This window comes from Balaenoptera physalus (assembly GCF_965194825.1).
Source record: "Balaenoptera physalus genome assembly, chromosome: 11".
Lineage (NCBI taxonomy): Eukaryota > Metazoa > Chordata > Mammalia > Artiodactyla > Balaenopteridae > Balaenoptera > Balaenoptera physalus.
In genome coordinates, this window is record NC_138896.1 from 89,277,797 (window position 1) to 89,304,905 (window position 27,109).

At 39.4% G+C, this 27,109-nt stretch overlaps 1 protein-coding gene across 1 annotated transcript in view; it reads right to left on the reverse strand.

The window, feature by feature from the left end:
- Nucleotides 1-27,109, reverse strand: part of TAFA4 (TAFA chemokine like family member 4) — a 121,302-nt gene that overhangs the window by 13,271 nt on the left and 80,922 nt on the right. Inside the window, exon 2 of the mRNA XM_082412476.1 lies at nt 11,464-11,619. Coding sequence (XP_082268602.1) covers nt 11,464-11,619 — 156 coding nt within the window. The remainder of the gene's footprint in view (nt 1-11,463; nt 11,620-27,109) is intronic.

Sequence of the window (27,109 nt, forward strand, 5' to 3'; positions counted from 1 at the left end):
TAACATGCATAAAAGCAGTAGGGAGAAGACTATGACTTTTTTAAGGAAGCTTTTCCTTGTTCCCACATTTCACAAATGACACAGTATTGTTATCTGCACAGAGTACGGCGGGAGGCTGGGGATGAGGACGTACAGACTACTCGTCCGTGATCCAGGTTTGTCTTCCCAGCTAAATGCCCTCTCACACAAGCACATGCACATTTGGCAGACACCGCTAAGGCGGGGTCTCTTGACCTACGTTTGGGACCAGATCATTCTTCACTGGGGGTGTCTATCCTGTGCATTCACCATGGCTATTCAGCAGTATCCCTGGCCTCTACCTGCTAGATGCCAGTAGCACCCTCTTCCCCCAGCATAACCACCAGAAGTGTCACCAGACATGGTCAAATGTCCCCCGGGGTGCGCGGAGAAAATCACCCCCGGCTGAGAAACACTGATCTGTGGTTATCTATGGTGATGATTTAGATGTACTCGGCCCAACATGAGAGGCTATGCTAGTTCATCAGACCTCATCAAAGCTTTGGCTGGTGAAAGTAGTACTAATTCATGGTAAATATCATCATGCCACCTCCATTCCATGCCTTCCGTCCTCCCTCCACTGTGGGCAATTCCACAAGTCTAACCTTTGTATCTCTCTTTCACACACACAAATCCTGGCTAATCCTGGGCTCACTACGCAGACAGACAGTCTATGTGACCTGTCAGATTCAGAGATCACATTTTTCCTGCTCAGAAACCTCAGGGTATTTTATATGCACTTTGTTCCTAGCACTTCATACCCTTTCTTATCGGCAGAGTCTGCTTCATCCATTCTCCTTGAATACAAATTCCCAGCAGGCAGGCAGTAAGTCCTAAAATTTGATTTGCTCTAAGGCCTTTAATATCCCAGGCTCTGTTTACGTCTCCAGCTTTGTCTTCTACCATTTCTGAGCCGGACGAGCTGATTCCGCTTCCCAAGGCTGTCCCCTTCATTCTCAGGTGCTCTGCACGCCTGCCCTCCCTATAGCTCCTTCCTACCTGGTAAAGTCAGACCGATGGCTTCTCATGGGCACCACTGCTGACCCCTCTTCTGCTTTCTCCATGAGCCCTTCATTTACTAGAGTTTAATTACCGAGTAAACTCTGGGCTCCTTGAAAGCAGGACCTGAGTCTAATTATTATGCTACCCTCCAGCATCTAGGACATGCCAGGCACAAATGCGCTAAATTAAAACTTGATAAATGAACAAACATACGCAAGGGGCATGTCCTTCCAAAGTATTTTGTAAAGAATACTTCATTGTCATTTACCTGACCAACACTGAGAAGAACTCAGAAAACTGCTTCGTCTGTCAGGTGGCACAGAGAACATAACTGGTAACAAAACCTTGTGAACTCACAACGTAAAGACAGACCCTGCCTCTCACCACACAATCCATAAAGCCATGAAAGATGTCTGCAATACACACAGTAACTCTTGTCCTTAAATAAGCGAAATCTGACATCTCAGGAAAGATATTTGGGCATCATCAAAAGGAAAAGAAAAATAGCTTTAAAAAGTAACTGTCTTCCATTTCTAGGCTTTCGTCTTATTAAGTTTTTTTAAAACCGATGTTTAGAAAGCATTCACTTTGACAAAATAAACTAAGTTTCATTGTACTACACATTTATCTCATTTTATCCTAAAACGATTCAGCATTCTCTCTTGATAAATGTGTAGAATACGGTTCCTACCACAAAACAGCCTTGTCTATGCCAGTAGACGAGTCAAAAGCAAGAATGCTTAACAGCTAAATAGTTTCTGTTTTAGGATCCAAGTAATCATAGCTTTAATCAAACAATTCCCCATCCCTTCTCCCAAATCCCAAATGTGTATTACAGACACATTTCAATAATTCAGGGGGATTTCATAAGTTAATTATAACAAGCCTGATGGGAGGGAAAAAAAAAGCTATTTTTTTCTCCCTTTTTAACTAGTAAAAGCTATGATTTTATGGAAGAGCAACAAAAAACACCAGATAAGTATCTGTGGTGTGGATTAACAAAAATGCATAAAGATAGTCCAGTGTCTGTCTATACCAACATTAATAAGTGCCCCCCCCAATGTCTTCTCGCCTTGGTTTTAATTTAAATGTAAATTCAAGTAAATTTTATATTTTAGATCCTCTCTATTCTTAGTGACAAATAAGACAAAAGGAACATATCAGCAGAGACTAGGACTTCCCACATGCCAATTAGCAGCATGATACTGCATAATTATTATGGGATAAAGATTAAGCAGGTAAAGCTAAAAAGCCCTAATCAAAACATATTCAGGTAAGGAACAGATGATCAGGGAGATATGAAAACAGACATACATCCTAACTAGAGCCTAAACTACAACTTCCTACACCTCCTCCGTGACTTTGAGCCAATAAACATTGACTGAGCACCGACTATTTGCCATGCAATGCTAGTGCAGGGAACACAAATATGAAGACACAATTACAATCCCATCTTTCAGGGTTTTGGTATGCTCTGGCCACCAAATGTTGCACTAAAGTTACAGATTTACATAAAGCTTCTCCTGCACTGCCCAATATAGAAGCTTCTAGTCACAAGTTCCCATGTAAATTTACACTAGTCACATCTCAAATGCTCAAGGGCCACCTGTGCTTAGCGGCAACCAATCATACTGGACACATACATCATGCCATATAGATAGGGAGATATACAGAAAGAACATTTGCATCACCAGAGAAATTCTACTGTACAGACTCTGCTCTGACACCAAATAATTGGTCTCCATCACTTACTGATCCTCTGCACTAGGGAAATCATGGACCCTGTGAGTGTGTTTCCTTTGCCACAGACATAACCAAAATGTCTTTCAGTAGAAGAACAGATAAATAAATTATAACCTGTCCAATATAATGGGTGCTGTGGAGTGATTAAAAAAACAGGTCAGTAGGTACTAGCACACAAAGAGCTCCACAGCCTAATACGAATAGGAATAATGCACATTGGATTAAGAAATATCCAGAGTGATAGCCATTTGTGTAAAACACATTCATACTGAAATCTACCACATTTTCTACAGACCTGTCTTACTTAAATACACAAGTATATGGAAAATATATTGACCAAACCCATAGGGTACCCATAGGGTAGAGGCCAAAAGGGATTTTTCCCATATACAAAATTTAAAACAAGCTAGTTTATGATAAGGTATTAATATTTCCTTTACTAAGAGACAGATGCTAATAGGAACTATTACCCTATCTGTACTTTCCAGGCATCGATAAAAGTGCTTTGAGTATTGTAAAACATTATTTAGATATGTAAGATTTTTATATCCAAATATTCTAAACTAGACAGTATAAATAGAGTTTGTTATGATTCGTGAGCTCCTGTAGAAGTTTAAAATATACAGAGGCGATGTTGGTTCTGGATAAAATGGCAGAATAGGAAGATCCTGAGCTTACCTCCTCCCATGGACACACCAAAACTACAAATACCTATAGAACAACTATTTCTGAGCATGACCTAGAGACTAGGAGAACATATTTTCTACAACTGAGGCTATAAAGAAAAGGCCACGAAGGGCAGGTACGAAGGGCAGAGATGTGGTCTAGTCAGAACCCCACACCCCTGGTGCGGGGACCCACACGCAGGAGGGCTATCACAACCATGAAGCTCCCTGCCGAGGAGCAAAGGGTCTGAGCCCCACATCAACTGCCCCAGCCCGGGGGTCCTGCACCAGGAAGATGAGCCCTTAGAACATCTGGCCTTGAAAACTAGTGGAGCTTATGTCTAGGAGAGCTTTAGGAATGGAGAAAACTGAGACACCACTCTTGAAGGATTCACACACAAACTCACTTGCTCCAAGTCCCAGTACAGAGGCACCAGCTTGCAAAGTGCCTGTGTGACACAAGAAGGAAATTCATCGACTAAATTTAGGACACATGCCAGAGGGGCAGGGATCCGGTGGAACTTTCTCCAGGGACAGAAGTGCTGGCAGGAACTGTTGTTTTTTTTTAGCTCTCCTTATACCTAGCTTGCCCAGCACTGATGTGCACCATTTCCGTAACTCTCCATCTACCTAGCTAACACTGTGTGCCCCACTCCAGCATTCCCCTAAGACCCTACCCCGCTGTGATCAGTCCCTCCAAAGTAGCTCCTGTCCTACCTGCTGGGCCACCTCAGCCGTTACCAGTGCCCCTGCAAAATGGTTCTTGCCCCCTACCCCACCCAGCAGCTTGACTGGCACTGGTGTCCCTCCAAAGCAGCTCGCATTCGGAGAGCTCCGCACACCAGCAGTCCCACAAGAGTCATGATCAGGCCTCACAGCCAGTTGTGCCAGAGACGAGTTCTACACATCAACGTGCCCCATAACAGTCCTGGCCAACCCATGCAACCAGCCAGCCTGGGGGTCAGCCCTGCCCACCAGCCAGTGTGTCTGTAGCAATCAAGACTCAACCATAAAAGGAGGGTGCATACAGCCCACACCGGTGATACCTCTGGAGCACCTGGCTCTGGTGACCAAGGGTGACTGTGCCACTGGGCCCCACAGGGCACCTTGTACATAAGGCCACTCTTTCAAGACTGGGAGACATAGCTGACATACCTCATATATGTAGTTAGCCAAAATGAGGAGACAAACACCTTCCAAGTGGAAATAAACAGGAAAAAACACAGAAAAAGAACTAAATGAAATGGAGGTAACCGATTTACCAGCTAAAGAGTTTAAAGTAATAGTCATAAAGACACTCACTGAACAAAGGAGAAGAATGAATGAACTCAGTGAGAACTTCAAAAAAGGGATAGAACTTCAAAAAAAACTCAACTAAAGAATACAGTAACTTCTACTCAGTACTCTGTAATGGCCTGTATGGGAAAAGAATCTAAAAAAGAGTGGATGTATGTATATGTATAACTGATTCACTTTGCTGTACACCTGAAACTATCACAACATTGTAAATCAACTATACTCTGATTAAAAAAAAAAATACAGTAACTTAAATGAAAAATACACTAAAGGGAATCAACAGCAGATGTAGCAATACTTAGAATAGACTCTAAAACAAAAACTGTAAACAGAGACAAAGAAGGATATTACCTAATAATAAAGGGATCAATCCAACAAGGTATAATGCTTATAAATATCTATGCACCCAACAGAGGAGCACCTAAACACATAAAGTAAATATTAACAGATATAAAGGTAGAACTTGACAGGTATAATAGGAGGACGTGAACACCCCACTTACCTCAATGGACAGATCATCCAGACCAAAAAATCAATAATGAAACATTGGCCTTAAGTGACACATTAGATCAGATGACCTTAATAGATACAGTCCACCAAAAAAAAAGCACACAAAAAAAGTAAACTCAAGATGGATTAAAGACCTAAATGTAAGACCAGATACTATAAAACTCTTAGAGGAAAACATAGGCAGAACACTCTTTGACACAGATCACAGCAATATCTTTTTCGATCCGTCTCCCAGAGTAATGGAAATAAAAACAAAAATAAACAAATGTGACCTAATTAAACTCAAAAGCTTTTGCACAGCAAAGGAAACCATAAACAAAATGAAAAGAGAACCCACAGAATGGGAGAAAATGTTTGCAAATGATTCGACCAACAAGGGATTAGTCTCCAAAATTTACAAACAGCTCATGTGACTCAGTATCAAAAACACAAACAACCCAATCAAAAGATGGGCAGAAGACCTAAATAGACATTTCTCCAAAGAAGACATACAGAAGGCCAAGAGGCACATGAAAAGATGCTCAACATCACTAATTACTAGAGAAATGCAAATCAAAATTATGAGATATCACCTCACACCAGTCAGAACGGCCATCATCAAAATATCTGCAAACAATAAATGCTGTAGAGGGGGTGGAGAAAAGGGAACCCTCCTACACTGTTTGTGGGAATGTAAATTGGTAGAGCCACTATGGAAAACCATATTGAGGTTCCTTACAAACGGAAAAATAGAGCTACCATATGTTCCAGCTCTCCCACTCCTGGGCATATATCCAGAGAAAACCATGGTTCAAAAGGATACGGCACCCAATGTTCATTGCAGCACTGTTTACAGTAGCCAAGACATGGAAGCAAACCTAAATGTCCATCAACAGATGAACGGATAAAGAAGATGTGGTACATATAGACAATGAAATATTACTCAGCCATTAAAATGAATGGAATAATGCCATTTGCAGCAACATGGATGGACCTAGAGATTATCATATTACGTGAAGTAAGTCAGAAAGAGAAAGACAAATATCATATAATATCGCTTATATATGGAATCTAAGAAAACGGATACAAATGAACTTATTTACAAAACAGAAACAGAATCACAGACTTAGAGAAGGAACTTATAGATACTAGGGGGAAGGGTGGGGGGAGGGATAGATTGGGAGTTTAGGCTTGACATGTACACATCTCTATATTTAAAATAGATAACCAACAAGGACCTACTGTATAGCAGCAGGGAACTCCGCTCCATACTCTGTAATAAGGTAAATGGGAAAAGAATTTGAAAAAGAGTAGAAACATGTATATGTATAACTGAATCACTTTGCTATACACCTGAAACTAACACAACTGTTAATCAACTGTACTCCAGTATAAAATAAAGTTTCCTATAAAAGCAGAAAAAACACATACATTTCAAGAGCACATGGAACATTCTCCAGGATAGGTCACATTATTCCATAACACAAGTCTCAATAAATTTAAGACAACTGAAATCAAGCACTTTCAACCACCCACAGAGGTATGAAACAAGAAATCAAATTACAAAAAGAAACCTGGATAAAACACAAATGCGTGGAGACTAAACAACATGTTACCAAAAAACCAATTTGTCAATGAAGAAGTCAAAGAGGAAATCAGAAAATATCTCAAAACAAATAAAAATAAAATACAATTTTCCAGAATCTACAGGACGCAGCAAATGTAGTTCTAAGAGGGAAATTTAGTGATACAGGCCTACCTCAAGAAACAAGAAAAATCTCAAACAACCTAACTTACCATCTAAAGGAATTAGAAGAAGAGGAACAAAGAAAGCCCAAAGTCAGCAGAAGGAAGGAAATAATAAATATTAGAGCAGAAATAAATGAAATAGAGACTAAAAAGAAAATAGACAACGTCAATGAAACTGAGAGCTTGTTCTTTGAAAATATAAACAAAATTGATTAACGTTTAGCCATACTCATCAAGCAAAAAAAAAAGGGCCCAAATAAATAAAATCAGAAATGAAAGAGAAGTTACAACCAACACCACAGAAATACAAAGAATCATAAGAGGTTAGTAGAAATAATTATATACCAACAAACTGAACAACCTCAAAGAAATACATAAACTCCTAGAAACATACATTCTTCTAAGACAATCAGGAAGAAATAGAAAATCTGAACAAATTGATTACTAGTATTGAAATTGAATCAATAATCCAAAAACTCACAACAGGATACCAAGGGAGAAGGGGGGGTTGGGATGAATTGGGAGATTGGGATTGACAATATATACACTATCAATACCAAGTATAAAATAGATAACTAATGAGAACCTACTATATGGCACAGGGAACTCTACCTTCGTGCTCTGCGGTGACCTAAATGGGAAGGAAATCCACAAATCAGGGGATATGTGTATACATATGGCTGATTCACTTTGCTGTACAGCAGAAACTGACACAGCAGTGTAAAGCAAGTATACTCCAAAAAACAAAACAAAAAAACCCCTCACAACAAAGTCCAGGACCAGATGTCTTCAGAGATGAATTCTATAAAACATTTAAAGAAGAGTTAATACTTATCCTTTTCAAATTATTCCAAAAAGTTAAAGAGGAAGGAATGCTTCCAAACGCATTATCCTTATACTAAAACTATAGACAAAGACTCTTCACCAAAAAAAGAAAAAAGAAAGACAATTACTGGCCAACATCCCTGATGAAGATAGAAGCAAAAAACCTCAACAAAATATTAGCATACCTAATTCAACAGTACATTAAAAAGACCATATGCCATGATCAAGTGGGATTTATTCCAGGAATTCAAGGATGGTTCAATATCTGCAAATCAATCAATGTGATGCACCACATTTACAAAATAAATGAGAAGATCATACAGTCATCTCAATAGATAAAGAAAAAGCACTTGACAAAATTCAACATCCAGTTATGATTAAAAACTCTCAACAAAGTGAGTATAGAGAGAATGTACCTCAACATAATAAAGGCCATATACAATAAACCCACAGTTAACATCACACTCAATGGTGAAATGCTGAAAGCTTTTCCTCTAAGATTAGGAACAAGACAAGGATCCCTACTATCACGACTTTTACTCAACACAGTGTGGGAAGTCCTAGCCACAACAATCAGACAAGAAAAAGAAATAAAAGTTATCCAAATTAGAAAAACAGAAGCAAAACTGTCACTGTTTGCAGATGACATGATAGTATAATATTAAAAAAACCTTAAAGGCTCCACCAAAAAACTATTAAAACTGATAAGTGGATTCAGTAAAGTTGCAGGATACAAAAATCAATATACATAAATCTATTGTATTTCCATAGACTAATAACAAACTAAGAAAAATTAAGAAAACAATCATGTGTGGGATAAGCGAACCCTCATACACTGTTGTTGGGAATTTAAATTGGTGCAGCCACTATGGAAAACAGTATGGAGATTCCTCAAAATACTAAGAATAGAACTACCATATGATCCAGCAGCTGCCCCACTTCTGGCTATCTACCCACAGAATACAAAAACACTAACCGGAAAAGAAATATGTGCCTCTATGTTCACTGCAGCATTATTTACAATAGCCAATGTATGGAAATAATCTAACTGCCCATCAACAGATGAATGGATAAAGAAGATGTGGTGTATATATATACAATGGAATATTACTCAGCCATAAAAAAGAAGAAAATTCTGTCATTTGCAACAATGTGAATGTATCTAGAGGGTATTATGCTAAGTGAAATAAGTCAGACAAAGAAAGACAAATAACATATTATTTCACTTATATGTGGAATCTAAAAAAAAAAAAAAAAAGAAAAAAAAGAACAACAAACAAAACCAAACAGAAACAGACTCACAGATGCAGAAAAAAACTGGTGGTCTCCAGAGGGGAGAAGTGTGGGAGGTTGGACAAAATAGGTGAAGAGAATTAAGAGGTACAAACTTCCAGTTATAAAATAAGCCATGGGGATGTAATATACAGCACAGGGAATATAGTCAATAATACTGTAATAATTTTGTATGGCAACAGATCGTTGACTTATCCTGGTGATCAGTATGTAATGTTTATCAGTGTCAAACCACTATGTTGTGCACCTAAAACTACCATAATATTGTATGTCAACTACACTTCAATAAAAACATTAAAAATCTTTACAACTGTTAATTAAAAATTAAATAAAATCTACAGAGGCAAGCAACCATTGTTGTTACCTTTTGAAATGAATCTGTGCTTAGTGAAGATGAAATTACTCTCTCCTGTGCTAAAACTCATCATGCACCAGCCACTGCGGGGAGATGTAAATAAGAAACCCAGTTCCCATCCTCAAGCAACTTGCAGACTAATGGGAAGCATACATTCGACAAGTTTTTACAACAAAACAAGATGCACATCATGAACTGGAAGTATGGGGAGATACAAGAACATATAGAAGACTTGAAAGGAGACTAGGCATTAAGTGGACAAATGTGTGTTGGGGGGATGAAGGCAACGATTCAGGCAATGGATATAGACAGGGGAAGTGCAGAGATGAAAGGGAACAGAAAAGACTCCAGTTTGCCTGGGGTACAGTAGTTCAAAGAAAAAAGTAAGACAGAACGAGATTACGCAGGGCTTCATCAGCCAAGCCGTGGTAAGGAATTTGGATTTCATTTTAAAGACGGTGGAAAGTCACTGAAGTGTGGCTTTAAATATGGGAGTGACGTAATGAGTTCTGTTTCTGTAGAAGGATCATTCTGGCTACAGCGTGAAAATTGGAAGACGAAGAGTAGTAAGCTCAGCAAAATGTAATTAGGCCCTTAGACTTGTGGAGGTGACAGTGGGGTAGAGAAGAGTGGACTGATTTGAGAGAGAGCAAGGAGACAAAATGAGTATGATCTGGATTCAGTAATGGATGGATTCAGTATATTCAGTAAATATATACACTAAACTGTCCCAAACTTAGCAATTTTTTTTAATGTTAAAGATCCTTACCTTTTTTTAATAGGCCTACAATCCTTTATCTTTAAGCCCCAAATCCAGAAAGCTCTGAAAATGGCAAGAATTTCTTTAGAATGGCAGCAATACCTGACTTGAATTAACATGAGGTTCTTCATCTTGCCTTATCCCATCCGGCATGAATATTCATATATTTGACTGTATAAATATTAATATCTGTGATTATGGGGTGCAACTGCAGAAGACATTAGGTCTGTTAGGTAATAGATGGCATATGCACTGTGTTGCCTTAACTAAATCTGACAGAATCGGAATTCAGCAACACATTTGGCCCCCGGGGTTTCTGGTGAGGAATTCGAGATGGGAAATTTTCCACGTTCACTTTCCAGTTTGAAAGGTGGCTGAGGTCATGCTGATACAAAGCACTGGTATGTGTACAATACATGTACACCATACAGTCTATAAATGTGTGTCTGTTTGGTAGGGCAGGTGGGATGTGCTTAATTATTGTCGACTGTATGATTCTAGAGATAAGAATGTGTGTGTGTTTTAACTGCTGACCTTTAGAAATGCATCAGATAAGACAGGAAGTGTTCGTTTTCAGGGAGGTTTCACACCACTGCAGAGAAACTGCTACAAGACTTAATCTCATGCATCTGTCCCCCTGGGGACTGATACTTGTTTCTAACTAGGTGTCTGCTGGAAGGAGCCAGGGGGCATCAAAAGGAATCAATCCCAGGCCTCCACCCACAACCATCAACATTGATTCATTTTTTCCCTAAACCGCTGGCACCGTATTCTGCTACGGGATAGGGAAACAACAAATGAATGATATCCCAAACTGTTCTCAGGGAACTTGCTCCAAAGATGCTGTATAAATAGTAAACTAGAAATAAAGAGAATATTAGCCTAGAACATCAAACACGAGGTGAGAAAACCAGGTTGCTGACTTTCTGAATAGAGTTTTAGAGGAGGCAGAAGAGCATGTCTAGGGAAGAAACTGCTCCAGTGGGTGATATTTGGAGAGACAGTTGGGCAAGCAGAAATCAAAGCATATCTTCCTGATTGTCCAGTAACAGAACTCCTCATTGGTACCTCTTGGGAGACATCATTAATGCCCTACTCATTAAGAAATTTGTGGGGTTATATTTATGTTCATTTTTTAAATGACACTGACATAGTTGACGTAGGTGCAGCCCTAAGTTTTCTTTGAGTTGCAAAGACAACAAAGTAAGGGGGTTCTTTAGTGTTAGGTCCTTTTGCAACATTAGGGAAACTGACCAGAAAGGTCTTACCTTCAACGCAAGAAGGCTGAGCCCGAGTTGTGCCAGCAACCTGTCCTGGGAAGCAAGAACACTTGACCGTTTGTGATCGCTCCTCTATGCGGTTCTTGTTACAGCACCTGTGCACTGCGACCACCTCACAGGTCCCTTGCTTGATTTGGTGGTGACCTGGTGGGTAACAGGGGAGCAAAACAGACCCAGTGCTGTTAGGAAGAAATGAAAGTACCAAGGCCGTGAATGATGCCATGACTACATTTCCCAATTCCATGTGTACTATGCTTATGAATCCTTTTTGTTTGTTTGTTTTGATGTAAATTTAAACTTATATAAAGGTGGCAAGAATAGTGCAAAAAAACTCCTATAAAACTGAGATAGACAGAAATTTGGCTTCCAGGACCTTTAGCCCCTGGTATCACACCAATGGCTATGTTATGTTACTTACATGGCAAAAGAGATTTTGCGGATGTAATTAAGATTATTAATTGGTTAAGTTTAAGAGAGGGAGATTATCCTGGATTATCCCTGTAGAGCTAAGGTGATGAGCCCTTCAAAGCAGAGAGATGAAACAGAAGGCGAATTCAGATTTAAACCATGAGGAGGACTCAAAGCACCATTGCTGGCTTGAAAATGGAGGGGCCAAGAGTCAAGGAAATGGAGACTTCAGTCCTACAACCACAAGGGACTGAATTCTGCCAAAAACCAGGATGTGCTTGGAAGCAGATTCTTCCCCAGGGTCCCCATAAAGGAATGCTCTCCTGCGGATACCTTGATTTTAACCCAGAGAAACCAGCCAAACTGTGCCAGACTTCTCACCTACAGAAACAAGCCGCTAAATTTATGGTAATTTGTCACAGCAACAGTAGCAAACTGATATAAGACCTTTTACCTAGATTCCCTAATTGTTAACATGTGACCCCAATTTGCTTTATCATTCACTCTCTTTCATATATTTTTCTGAGCCATTTGAGAGTAAGTTGCAGACATGACACTCCTTCACCCCTAAATACTGTGTATTTCCCAAGAATAAAGACTTTCTCTGACATAATTAACGAATTCAGGACATTTAACATTAATACAGTGCTATTATATAACTGACAATCTACAGTCAAATTTTTCCACTTGTCCCAAAAATGTCCTTTAGAGCCATTTCCCCCCCTGCTCAGGATCCAATGCAGAAGCCTACATTATATTTAGTTCACATTTCTTTAGCCTTCTTTAATCAGAAACTATTCCTCAGCCTTTATCTTTCTTGACCTTGACATTTTTAAAGAACACATGTCAGTTATTTTGTAGAATGTTCCTCAGTTTGGATTTGTCTGATGTCTCCTCCTGATTAGAGTCAGGTAATGCACTTTTAGCAGATTACCCCAGAAGTGACACTATGTTCTTCTCAGTGCATCATATCAGGAGGCACATAATGTCATTTATCCAGCTTTTGGTGCTGTTACTTTTAATCACATGCTTAAGGTGGTGGCTGCCAGATTTCTCCATTTCTAAAGGTACTATTTTGCCCTTTGTAATTAATAAGCATTTTAAGGGGAAATACATTCAAACTATGTAAACACCCCACTCTTCAAACTCTGACCCACTATTTTTAGCATCCATTGATGACTTCCACCAGAACCAATTATTAATATTATGGTTGCAAAACTGATTCTATATTAATATTCAAATTATCTCAGATCTAGACAGGAGGAACCCCTTCATACCGGCAGCTGTGTCATTTTGACATATCCCCATTATTCTTTGAGATCTTAACTAACTTTCTGGCTCAAAAGATGTGCCAGATTTTCCCTGCCCTCATCATTTTTCTCCGAGCAGTCCGGATTGTTTTTAGTGGGGCTTCAGATTTAGAAACCAGGACCTTGGCACAAAGGTTTATTCATTGCTACTAGGAAGTGATTTGGGGCTGAAAGGGCAGATAGACCTAGGAAGTGTGTGTGTGTGTGTGTGTGTGTGTGTGTGTGTGTGTGTGTGTGTGTGTGTGCAGCGTTAGTCCACAGCATAAGTCCACACTGGCATCTCCAATTCCAACCTAGCACCACAGGTTCTCACTGCTCTGTCCACAATTCTATATTTCTATCTCCCATCACCAACAGTGATAAAACTGACTTCCATAGTCCTGTAACAAACAGAAAATGGTTTACGTTTAATTTACATTGGAGTTCATTTTATCAGTTAGGAGTCTTTTAACAATGGAAAGTGATCTAAGCTCACTTAAGCCAAAGAGAATTTATTGGAAAATTATCAGGAGATTGTAAAACCAAGAGAGAACTTAGCTTAACACTAAGTGGACCCATTCTCATGGCTGGACCTGAGGGAATGATTCCACTCCATGAGTCTGTCGTTTCGTTCAAGGTCATGTCAGCTGTGGCAGCCACCATCTAAGATGGTCCCTAATGCTCCCTGCCTCCTACTGTCCACACGTTTGTGCAGTCCCTTCCCACATGGTACCAGCGTTGGTCTTTATGACCAATAGCGTGCAGAGGAAATGATGATATGTCACTTCCAAAATTAGGTGGTCACCATTTCTGTGCCTTTTGGATCACTCACTCAAAGGAAACCATGGGATAAGTGGCCCTACAAAGGGGCCCTTGTGGCAAGGAACTGAAGTCTCTTGCCAACAACCCTGTAAGTAAGTTTCTAGGTATATTCCCTCCTACACCGCACAAGCATTGGTGGTGCTTTGGCACTGTGTGCCAGTGCCAATAGCATACATCAGAAGTGATGGTTTATCACTTCCACAGTCAGGTTATAAAAGACAGCGGTGCAGTCCCTTGCTTGCTCATCAGTCACTCTGGAGGAAATCATGCTGTGTGCTGCCATGAGTGAGTTTGGAAGTGGATCCTACAGCCCTAGTCAAGGCTTCAAAGACTACAATCCCAGCCAACAGCTCAACTGCAGTCTAACAACCCTGAGTCTGGACCACCCAGCTAAGCCATTCCCAGATTCCTGCTGCTCAAAGACTGTGTAAAATAATATATAGTTGACCTGTGAACGATGCAGGAGTTAGAAGCGCTGACCCCACACACCCAGTCGAAAACCTGAGTATAACTTATGGTTGGCCCTCCTTACTTGTAGTTATGCATCCATGGATTCAGCCAACCACAGGTCGTATGGTACTATAGTACATATTTATTGAAGAAAATCAGAGTAGAGTGGACCTGCACAGTTCAAACCTATGTTCAAGAGCCAACTGTTTGTTGATTGTTTCAAGCATCTAAGATGGGGGCTAATTTGTTACACAGCAATGGATAACTAATACACCAACTCTGGTTATACCAAGATGGAAAGACTTACCTTTGCTCTGATAAAAAAAAAATTGAAACAAGATTGTAGAGGCAATGTTTAGAAATTATTAATGAAAGGCAAGCTTTTCAGGCACCCTCGAGCACCTCATGATTTTCAGATACACCATTTACATATAAATTGTTCTGTGAATTACAAGAAATCTCATCTACTCATTAAAACAGGTTTCCCCAAGGATTCCCACAGGTTAATGCTTTGTTTGGTTTCTGTTGTTTGGTGTATGTGCTTCGAATAACAAAGCTCCTTTTTAAAATTCTGTATTTCAGATTTTTAATCCATAAAGATAGACCTTCTACAAAGTAACCTCTATATCATGGTGAATTTTTTCTGGCCCTTCCCTGTCATACTATCTTAAATGGTGGAAGCAAAATCCAATTAGTGGTGAGAACAAACACTAAGGCAAAGTTTCATTTGTAAAATACATAAAAGCGGAACCCGTACCCAGAGAGTCAAATCGCCAGCATGAGAGAACGTTTTCAATCCACTACAGAGGAAAACATAAATATGAAAGGAGTAATTAAAACTATAAACCTAATTAAATGTTCGAAAGAAGAGTGTTGATTTCCCATAGGTAGTTGTGTACAGTTGTAAATAAGTAAAAAATAAAGAGTAATTACAATGTCAGTAAAGTAGCATGGGACTTTAGCACCAAGTAAGCAGAAAAGTGAGGATTGGGAAGAGTTCATGGGGAGATCCTTTCTGTAGTTTCCAATTGCAAATAAGCACTTCAGATCAAACAGTCCTGGAGAGGTAATGAGTAGCCACGGAGGGGGAAGAGGGGTGGCCGGGATGAATTCATCCTCAGTCTTCTCTCAGTGACCACCCTCCCTGTTGGCCATTGTCTCAGTTTGCTCAGCTGCCACAACAAACTACCACAGACTGGGTGGCTTCAACAACAGACATTTATTTCTCAGAGTTCTGGAAGCCAGAAATCCAAGATCAAGGTGCTGGCCAATTCAATTCCTGGTGAGAGCTCTTTTCCTGGCTTTAAACAGCCTCCTTCTTACCATGTCCTCACATGGCAGAGAGAGAGAGAGCACGTGCTCTGGTGTCTCCTCCTTTTTTTCCTAAGGACACCAGCCCTATTAAATTAGGGCCCGCCTTATGACCTCCTTTAACCTCTATCACCTCCTCACAGACGCTCTTTCCAGATACAGCCACATTTGGGGGTTAGAGCTTCAACATATGAATTTGGTGGGCGGTGGGGGGGTGCACAAACACTCAGTCTGTAACAGCCATCATGCCTTAATTAGATTTTTAATGGTCCTAGAGAGTCTATAATGAAAGCAGCTCTAAACCTCATTAAGAAAATAAAAGAAGTATGCTTTAGTAACTTCTTAGAATAGTCAAGAAGTGATGTGAACATTCATTAATATTACAGTTTGCTTAGAATTTTGTTGCTATTTAGATAACCATCCACAAATGCAAATAGTTTTTTTTTTTCTATTCAATCTTGTCTCTGAATAATCAGCTTGCCTGGTCTAGAATTTTATTCATTTATATAGCACCAACTATGGTACTTCATTGATTTTAAGATACATATTTTAACATGTCAGGATGTGTCACAACTGATAGCATCTTACCATTATAATTGGCATTGCTTTTCTTTCTTTGAAATACACAAAACAGCAGTATAGTTCACAATTGACAGCATCTTAGATTTGATAAAATATGGTAGGTTGCAGGCACTCTTCTAAACTTTCTACAAGTATTCTATGTAATCTTTTAAACTGCTACAATACAGGCACTATTTTTATTCCTATTTTACATTAACAAAATGTCCAGAAATTTATTTGCCCAAGTTAACACAACTAGAAAATAGAAAGAGATTCAAACCCAGGCAGTGTCTATGCTCTCACAGCAGAAAATGTAGTAGCTATGGTAGCTAATATTTCACCAAGTACAGCCAAAATAGTATCTCTACCTCAGCAAGTCACAAGATATGGCTCAGTTTCCCACATAAACACCTTTTCTACTTGCTAACAATGTTTGTGTGGCTCCATTTAGACAGTCTTTCTAGAAATGTGTGTACTGTTGACATGTGACAGTAATCTTTGAATAAGGATGTGCCTCGTTTCTTTGTAATCTTTGCTCCTGGAACAGGAGATGGGTTCTCAGAAACAGGTACTTAAAACTGCTGAAGGAATGATGGCAGAAGATAGGGATCCAGTGTGGGCTGATGCACAGAAATCACTGATTATACATGCTTGAGCAGCTCACGTGTTAACATTGTATTAGTCAGTGTTCTCCAAAGAAAGGGAGGCCAACAAGATGTGTCCAAGGGTGGACAGATTCATGATGCAGTGAGAGCTGATGTTTCAGTTTGAGTGCAAAAACAGGAAAAGGTACGTCCCAATTCAAAGCCTGGAAGAATTCTCTCTTATTCAAGGGGAAGGTTAGGCTTTTTGCTCTATTCGGGCCTTCAGCTGATTGGATGAGGCCCACCCACGCTAGGGAGGGCAATCTGCTTCACTCAGTCTATAGATTCAAATATTAATCTTATCCAAAACACCCTCACAGAAACACCCAGAATAATGTGTGACTGGGCACCCTGCCAGTCAAGTTGACATATAAATGTAACCATCGTAAATATCATACAGCTATGTAGTATAGTGTTGCTGGATGAAAAAAAAAAATGAAAGTAGAAAACAGACAAGAAACTAGTGGCTTAGTTCTCTAAAAACATACAAAAGGGATACCTTGTTCAATAAGCTTAGTACCAGAAAGTGGCCACTTCAGGTAAATTCACTTAAAACAAAGATGCATTTTCTCTCTTAAACTGCAGGGAACATTTCAGTTGGGGATCTGTCTTGAAAACTACAGCTAAATACATATACATAAGACCTGTGCAATAAGTGAGAAGTTGTAGCTGAAATCTTTCATTTCTCTTACTTTAGAGCTTCAAGGTGTGAATTGGAGTATATACGAATGAATTATCCAGAAGTGGAGCCAGGTTCACTGGACAGAAACTGGCCAAAGAGGGGGAAAAAAAAACTGTCCTTTTTTTTGCTGTTAACCTTGTCAGTTTCTGGGCCATTTTCCTTCCAGTTTTGTCTGGGCAGGTAGATGGAAGCATATTTATTGCTATTTATTTACCCAACACTTTCATACAGTATACTATGTGGCAGACACTAGTCTCAGTGTTCTTGGAGACATATTTTATAAGTGGGGAAACTTGAAACTTCCTTGATTCCTTTCCACACTTCTGAACTTGCAATCAGGTTGTATATGTTCTTTTCAAAAAAGGTGACTCAAAATTAATATTTGCAGAATTGTAAAATTTAAGATGCCTGGTTCCTCACTCACCTGAATAATTGATGTATATAACATTAAAAGAGTTATGACAATCCTTACAAAAAAAATTGATTGCTTTGGGATTGCTATAGAGGATGGATTAACTTTATCTGCTTAAATACATATCTTTTTTTCTTATTAAATATACTTTTAAACTGAAACCATTTCCACTAAGATCAGGAACAAGACAAGGTTGCCCACTCTCACCACTATCATTCAACATAGTTTTGGAAGTTTTAGCCACAGCAGTCAGAAAAGAAAAAGAAATAAAAGGAATCCAAATCAGAAAAGAAGAAGTAAAACTGTCACTGTTTGCAAATGACATGATACTATACATAGAAAATCCTAAAGATGCTACCAGAAAACTACTAGAGCTAATCAATGAATTTGGTAAAGTAGCAGGATGCAAAGTTAATGCACAGAAATCTCTTGCATTCCTATACACTAATGATGAAAAATCTGAAAGAGAAATTATGGAAACACTCCCATTTACCACTGCAACAAAAAGAATAAAATACCTAGGAATAAACCTACCTAAGGAGACAAAAGACCTGTATGCAGAAAAACTATAAGACACTGATGAAAGAAATTAAAGATGCTACAAACAGATGGAGAGATATACCATGTTCTTGGATTGGAAGAATCAACATTGTGAAAATGACTCTACTACCCAAAGCAATCTACAGATTCTGTGTAATCCCTATCAAACTACCAATGGCCTTTTTCACAGAACTAGAACAAAAAATTGCACAATTTGTAGGGAAACACAAAAGACCCTGAAGAGCCAAAGCAGTCTTGAGAAAGAAAGTCAGAGCTGGAGGAATCAGGCTCCCTGACTTCAGACTATACTACAAAGCTACAGCCATCAAGACAGTATGGTACTGGCACAAAAACAGAAATACAAATCAATGAACAGGATACAAAGCCCAGAGATAAACCCACTCACATACGGTCACCTTATCTTTGATAAAGGAGGCAAAAATATACAATGGAGAAAAGACAGCCTCTTCAATAAGTGGTGCTGGGAAAACTGGACAGCTACGTGTAAAAGAATGAAATTACAACACTCCCTAACACCATATACAAAAATAAACTCAAAATGGATTAAAGACCTAAATGTAAGGCCAGACACTATCAAACTCTTAGAGGAAAACACAGGCAGAACACTCTATGACAAAAATCACAGCAAGATCCTTTTTGACCCACCTCCTAGAGAAATGGAAATAAAAACAAAAATAAACAAACGGGACCTAATGAAACTTAAAAGCTTTTGCACAGCAAAGGAAACCATAAACAAGACGAAAAGACAACCCGCAGAATGGGAGCAAATATTTGCAAATGAAGCAACTGACAAAGGATTAATCTCCAAAATTTACAAGCAGCTCATGCAGCTCAATATCAAAAAAACCAAACAACCCAATCCATAAATGGGCAGAAGACCTAAATCGACATTTCTCCAAAGAAGATATACAGATTGCCAACAAACACATGAAAGGATGCTCAACATCACTAATCATTAGAGAAATTCAAATCAAAACTACAATGAGGTATCGCCTCACACCAGTCAGAATGGCCATCATCAAAAAATCTAAAACAATAAATGCTGGAGGGGGTGTGGAGAAAAGGGAACCTTCTTGCACTGTTGGTGGGAATGTAAATTGATACAGCCACTATGGAGAACAGTATGGAGGTTCCTTAAAAACTAAAGATAGAACTACCATACGACCCAGCAATCCCACTACTGGGCATATACCCTGAGAAAGCCATAATTCAGAAAGAGTCATGTACCACATTGTTCACTGCAGCTCTATTTACAACAGCCAGGACATGGAAGCAACCTAAGTGTCCATCAACGATGAATGGATAAAGAAGATGTGGCACATATATACAGTGGAATATTACTCAGCCATAAAAAGAAATGAAATTGAGTTATTTGTAGTGATGTGGATGGACCTAGAGTCTGTCATACAGAGTGAAGTAAGTCAGAAAGAGAAAAACAAATACCGTATGCTAACACATATATATGGAATCTAAAAAAAACAAAAAGGGTTCTGTAGAACCTAGGGGCAGGACAGGAATAAAGACGCAGACGTAGGGAATGGACTTCAGGACACGGGGAGGGGGAAGGGTAAGCTGGGACGAAGTGAGAGAGTGGCATGGACATATATACACTACCAAATGTAAAATAGATAGCTAGTGGGAAGCAGCCACATAGCACAGGGAGACCAGCAGGGTGCTTTGTGACCACCTAGAGGGGTGGGATAGGGAGGATGGGAGGGAGACGCAAGAGGGAGGAGATATGGGGATATATGTATATGTATAGCTGATTGACTTTGTTATACAGCAGAAACTAACACAACAATGTAAAGCAATTATACTCCAATAAAGATGTTAAAAAAAATTGTTTTTAATAAATAAATAAATAAATATGCTTTTAAGAAAAGTTGCAAACAGCAGAGTAAATAACTATTTGTCCCAGTGCAGTCAGGGCTTTCCCAGTGTAAAGGAGGTAAAATATAAAACCACGTTTGCAATAAAAGTTCTTTGGCTGAAACTACTTGAAAGCTGATGGAGAGACAGAAGGCATCAGATTAGGGTGACTTTTTGTTTATCCTATTATTTCCCTTGAATCCTTTTCCTTTTGTTTAAATCCTTTTTTCCCTTCCTCCTCCAGCCCAGCACAAGAAAATACACCCTCAGAGGGAAGCGTCACACTCCAGTGATCTTAGAAGGCATTTATTTGATTTGAGCAAGGTATTCTCTATGGCATTCTCAGCCTCCCCCCTCCATGGAAGCAGAACAGAGGAAACAAAAGGCTGAAAGCAAGATTTCACGAAATGAAAGCAGAGAATGAGGCCGTGGCTAGTCACCTGCCTTTGGGAAACATGCCCAGTATTCCTAGTTGTGCTTCCCTTATAATTCTCAACTTTCTTCCCCTATCCCAGCTCCAGCTTGGCTTTTTGTCAAAAAGAGAGACATCACAGAAGTTAAGACTATGGTAGCCATGGGACCATCAGCTGGACAAAGATGGTAACTTAGCTGTGCAGACAAATATCCTCTGAGCCCCTACTATGAGCCAGGCCCTCTGCTGGGGTTGAGGACACAGTAGTAAAAAAAGAGAGATGCTTCTGGCCTCAACAAGTAGAGATACCAAATGGAAATATCTAACGATTCTCCTAAGGTGGAAATGGAATTCTTCCCTGTTGGTAACCAAGGGGAGAGCCCTGGGCTTGGAGTCAGAATTGCTGAAATGGAATGCCAGCTTCCCCACTTGGGGAATTCAACTGAGTAATTCAGTCTCATTTTTCTGATACACAACTAGTACATTATCTATCACACATGATGGTTATGAAGTTTCAATTAAAGTGCTTAATGAATGAAAAGTGTTTAATTGTGAGCTACTTACACCATAGATGTTGAATCAATGACTTTGGGTTTTTTGTTTACATATTTATTCAATAAATATTCGTTGAGCACTTGCTCTGTGCCAGACACACGGGAATGTAACACTGAACAAAACAGGACAAAAAAACCCTCTTCCTCAAGAATCTTTCGTATTTTTGTGATGAAAGAAACACAAAGCATGAAAAATGGAATTTAAAACAGGGAGGGCCTAAGAAACTAACACGTCAGTGTGAAATTAAAGCAGGTGAGAGACTATTACTTGCAGATATCTGAGGGAAAGAGGCCCTTTACCTGGAGCTATGTGAGAGAAGGGAAGATTAGTAGGAGATGATGTCTGAAAGATAATGCAGGGTGAATGGGCAGGTTACCCAGAGCCTCATGGGTCACCGTGAGGCTCACGACCGGATCGGAAGCCCCTGGGAAGTCTGAACTTAGGATGACCGGATATGACAAATATTTGTAAAGGATCTACTGTAATAAGCACAGACTAACGAGGAACAAGGATGGAAGCAGGGACACAGCTCCTGTCACCATAACCCAGGGAGAGGTGATGATGGCTCGGTCCAGGTGGTAGCAGTGGAGATGTAAGAAAAGGTGGCATTCTGGATATATTTAGAAGGTAGAGGTGACAGGATGTGTTGATGGGTTAAATGTACGATGTGACAGGAAGAGAGGAGTCGATGCAGACTCTGAGGTTGTTGCCTTCAACAACGAGAAGGGTGGGGCTGACTCTTAACTTAATGAGGGCAAACCAGGAGCTTGCTTGTTAGGTGATAGGTTCCTAACTGAAGAACGTCAAATAGGCAGTTAGATTAGACGTTTGAGTCTGGAGTTTAAGAGAGAAGGCTGGTTTCAAGCTAGACATCTGTTCATCATTAGAATATGTGGATGGTATTTAAAGCCAACAGACTGGGTAAAAATCCCCAAGGAAATAGCTGTCACTCGAGAATTTTTTAAAAGGTTCATTTCAGTGCTAAGAGTTTGGGAGAAGAGAAGCAGTGGCCAGGGGCCTAAAAACAGAACCAAGGAGGAATGTGGGGTGCTCTGCAAGCCCAGGGGACAAAGGTTTCAAGGATAAGGGAGTGATCGTGTTAACTGCTGTTCTGAGTTCAAGTAAGATGAGGACCACTGGACACTGCAGTATTAAGGTCAGGGGTGGCCTTCACAAGAAAAGTATCAGAAAAACAGTGGAGGCAAATCATGATTGGAATGGGTTTCAGAGAAAGCATACAGTGAGAAATTGGAGACAATAATTATAGCTAGAAATTGTGTTGTAAAAGGAAGAAGAGAAATGAGACTGTATAGGGTATGCAGGTGTTAGCAATTTTTTTTTTAAGATATGAGCATTTACAGCAAACATGTATGCTGTTGGGAAAAATCTGAGAGAGAGGGAAAGCTGCTAGAGGGATGTCTGAGTAGGTAGGAGGTAATGGGTGGAACCTAAATGAAGAGGCAGGCATTTGATAGGGGCACAGACAGTTCATTTATAACCCTCCTCTTCCCAGTTTTCTGTGTGCCACCCTTGTGCTGGATGGTCTATATGGAAGCTGTGTTAATTGCTATGTGAGTATTCATTAACGTCATCAGAATAAAAAAATATGCCTAGTCACACATAAAACTAGTCCCCACTCAACACCAGGGACTGTCCTGTCAAGGCTGTCAGCGAGCCTCTCGGCGATGGTCCAAAACATCCTATGATGCAAATGTTACAAAGGATGAAGCATTTCATAAGGTCATTGAAAGTGACAATAGTAGAGCTGCTTGAATACCACTCAAAGCCGTTCACTGAGAATATGGCAGATTTAGCCCAATAATTAAAGAGGAGAAAGTCACCGGGAAAGACTTCACAAAAGAGAATGGCTGAAGTGGCAAAGGGCTAAAGAGCAGCTCGTGGGGAAATTGGGGAAGCTCCCGAATGCTTTTGTAGACATTTATGATCATGCGGCAAAAGGCAATGATAAAATAAAAGATGATCCATTACACTATGTTACAATTTTTCCCTGAAAAGCCAAATCTAATCCAGTCTAAGAATTATATCCCAACTACCTTTTCCGTTCCTGCCCAAGATCGTCCACCTGCGCTCAAAAAATACAACTTTCCTCCAGAAAAATTTCCCATCTACCTGGAACACTGTCTTTGTGGGGAAAACTATTATTACCCTATTCTTATAGACATTACAAATACAATCTTTCAATAACTGATTAAAAGTCAAAACAATAATATGTTCTGACATTAACACAACCCAGCCACTTACCTTAGATTTTAGAATATCTAAAAATCTCCCATACTCAGCATTCCTAATTCATCTTAAGAAAATTTTTCTTCTGACATTATTCAAAATAATACACCTATTCTAGGGACAAAACATTCCCAAACGATGTGACTGACAAGGGATTAATCTCCAAAATTTACAAACAGCTCATGCGACTCAATATCAAAACAACAAACAACCCGATCAAAAAATGGGCAGAAGACCTAAATAGACATTCCTCCAAAGAAGACAGACAAATGGCCAAAAGCACATGAAAAGATGCTCAACATCACTAATTATTAGAGAAATGCAAATCAAAACTACAATGAAATATCACCTCACACCAGTCAGAATGGGTATCATCATAAAGTCTACAAACAATAAATGCTGGAGAGGGTGTGGAGAAAAGGGAACACTCCTACACTATTGGTGGGAATGAAAATTGGTACAGCCACTATGGAGAACAGTATGGAGGTTCCTTAGAAAGCAAAAAATAGAGCTACCATATGATCCAGCAATCCCACTCCTGGGCATATATCCGGAGAAAAACATGGTTCAAAAGGACACATGCACCCCAATGTTCACTGCAGCACTGTTCACAATAGCCAAGACATGGAAGCAAACTAAATGTCCCTCGACAGATAAATGGATAGAGAAGATGTGGCACATATATACAATGGAATATTACTCAGCCATTAAAATGAATGAAATAATGCCATTTGCAGCAACATGGATGGACCTAGAGATTATCATACTAAGTGAAGTAAGTCAGACAGAAAAAGACAAATATCATATATCGCTTATAAGTGGAATCTAAAAAAAATGATGCAAATGAACTTATTTACAAAACAGAAACAGACTCACAGACTTAGAGAACGAACTTATGGTTACCAGGGGGAAGGCTGGGGAGAGGGATAGATTGGGAGTTTGGGATTGACACGTACACACTGCTATATTTAAAATAGATAACCAACAAGAACCTATTGTAAAAGAAATAAATTTTTTTAAAAAACACGTATTCTAAAGACTTGCCCTCCACACTTTTCTTAAGCAAATCTACTATCTCTTCGCCATTCTTGTCAAGAATACCATCAACTAGGGCTTCCCTGGTGGCGCAGTGGTTGAGAATCTGCCTGCTAATGCAGGGGACACAGGTTCGAGCCCTGGTCTGGGAAGATCCCACATGCCACGGAACAACTGGGCCCGTGAGCCACAACTACCGAGCCTGCGCGTCTGGAGCCTGTGCTCCGCAACAAGAGAGGCCGCGATAGTGAGAGGCCCACGCACCGCGATGAAGAGTGGCCCCCGCTTGCCACAACTAGAGAAAATCCTCGCACAGAAACGAAGACCCAACACAGCCAAAAATAAAATAAAATAAATAAAATAGAATGTCATTAAAAAAAAAAAAAGAATACCATCAACTAGAAGATACATATAAGAAGATGATAAGATGATAAGCACCATGGAATAAATGCTCTGAGAGGATCTCATCATTAGATGAATATATATCACATTATATATATATATATAGTCTTTCTGATTATTTATATATATAAACTAGAAATAGTTCCCAGTTTAATTATAATATAAAAGCTGTCTGTAATTAATAACATATACTTTCACATGTTACACTGAGATGCTACTTTCTAGTAGACTTAATCTTCCCATATTTCAGAAGTATTCCTTCAAAACGTCTGTCATAGACTGAATTATACCCCCTCTGCGCAAAATGTATATGTTGAATCCCTAACCCCCAATGTGACAGTACATGGAGATAGGGCCTTTCGGGAGGTAATTCAGGTTAAATGAGGTCTAAAGGGCAGGTCCCTCACAACAGGACTAGTGTTCTTATAAGAAGAGGAGGAGATACCAGAGAGCCTGCCCTTTCCACACACGCACACAGAACAGGCCACGTGAGGACGCAGTGAGAAGGGGGCTTTCTGCAAGCCAGGAAGAGAGACCACACCAGAAAAGGAATGTGCTGGCACCTTGATCTTGGACTTCTAACTTCAAGAACGGTGAGAAAATAAATTTCTGTTGTTTAAGCCACCCAGCCTGTGGTAATTTGTTACGGCAGCCTGAGATGACTGATACATTGTCACTCACTAATTCTAACTTCACGGACTGAAAAAGGTGACATGCTTCACATCAAGGGGTATCACAGTGAAAACATGACTGGACAAAATAAATCTTTTGGGATCATTCATGTTTCTGAAAAAGTGTCTGTCTGCGTGTGTGTATGGTAAATGGGATTTTTAAACCCAATTCATTATCTGCCTTAGTTTATGGCCACATAGTTTATTACAGTAGCAAACTGTATTGGAGAATGGTCTTGTTCTTGGGAAATATATGCAGTTTGCCACTTACTTTGAAACAATTCAGAAAAAAGAAAAGAATAGCTGCATAGGCATAGGAGTATGTAGTTGGCAGCTCTAATGCGATAGGATCTCATAAGGGATATAAAGATGTACTTTTCACTCAACCTTTCTTTAGATTTGAGAAGTTTCCAAATAAGCAGCTAGGGTTAGCTAACATTGCGAGAAATAACTTGAAGTCATTACAGTCATTAAAGACACCAGGTGCCTCTGTTTCGATAGCTATCCTGCCATCTCTCTACTTCTGGGAGGTTTTCAACAAGTGACTTCACTTCTCTTTGCCTCGGTTTCCATATCTGCAAAATAATAAGCCTTCAGAGGTCTGATGTGAGGATAAATAGTAATATAGATAAAGTGTCAAGAATGCTGCCTGGTGTATAGTAAGTGCTCAATAAATATTGGTAGTGCTAGATGCAAACTAGTTTATATAGGATGGATAAACAACAAGCTCCTACTATATAGCACAGGGAACTATATTCAATATCCTGTGATAAGCCAGAATGGAAAATATGAAAAAGAATATATATATATGTGTATATATATATATTCTTAAAACTGAATCCCTTTGCTGTAAGCGGAAACTAACACAACCTTGTAAATCAACTATACTTCAATAAAAATTTTAAAAATATTTGTGGTGCTAATAATAATAAGTATGACAGTAAAATTACTGCTATTATTATTATAGACTACTTAAATAACGGTTAAACTGGGAAGATCTAGGAAGAAATGCAAAGAACTGAATTCAATTCATTTTTTAAAAATTATACTTCTCAGAATAAGGAAAAAGTAAGTGCCTCTAAGAGCAAAACATCCACCTTATAATGGTCCCCTTACCCAACGGATATTTATTGAATTAAAGATTTGAAACAGTCAGCAACCTTTGTTTTAATTTTTCCCCACCTGGTGCATGAATTCCTTATTTCCCGAAAAGTTTTCATTTAATGCCTCCTTAAACCCTTAGCTCTCCCATTAAAAGCCTGTTGCTGCCAAATTTAGGGCATCTCCAACGATGTGAATCATG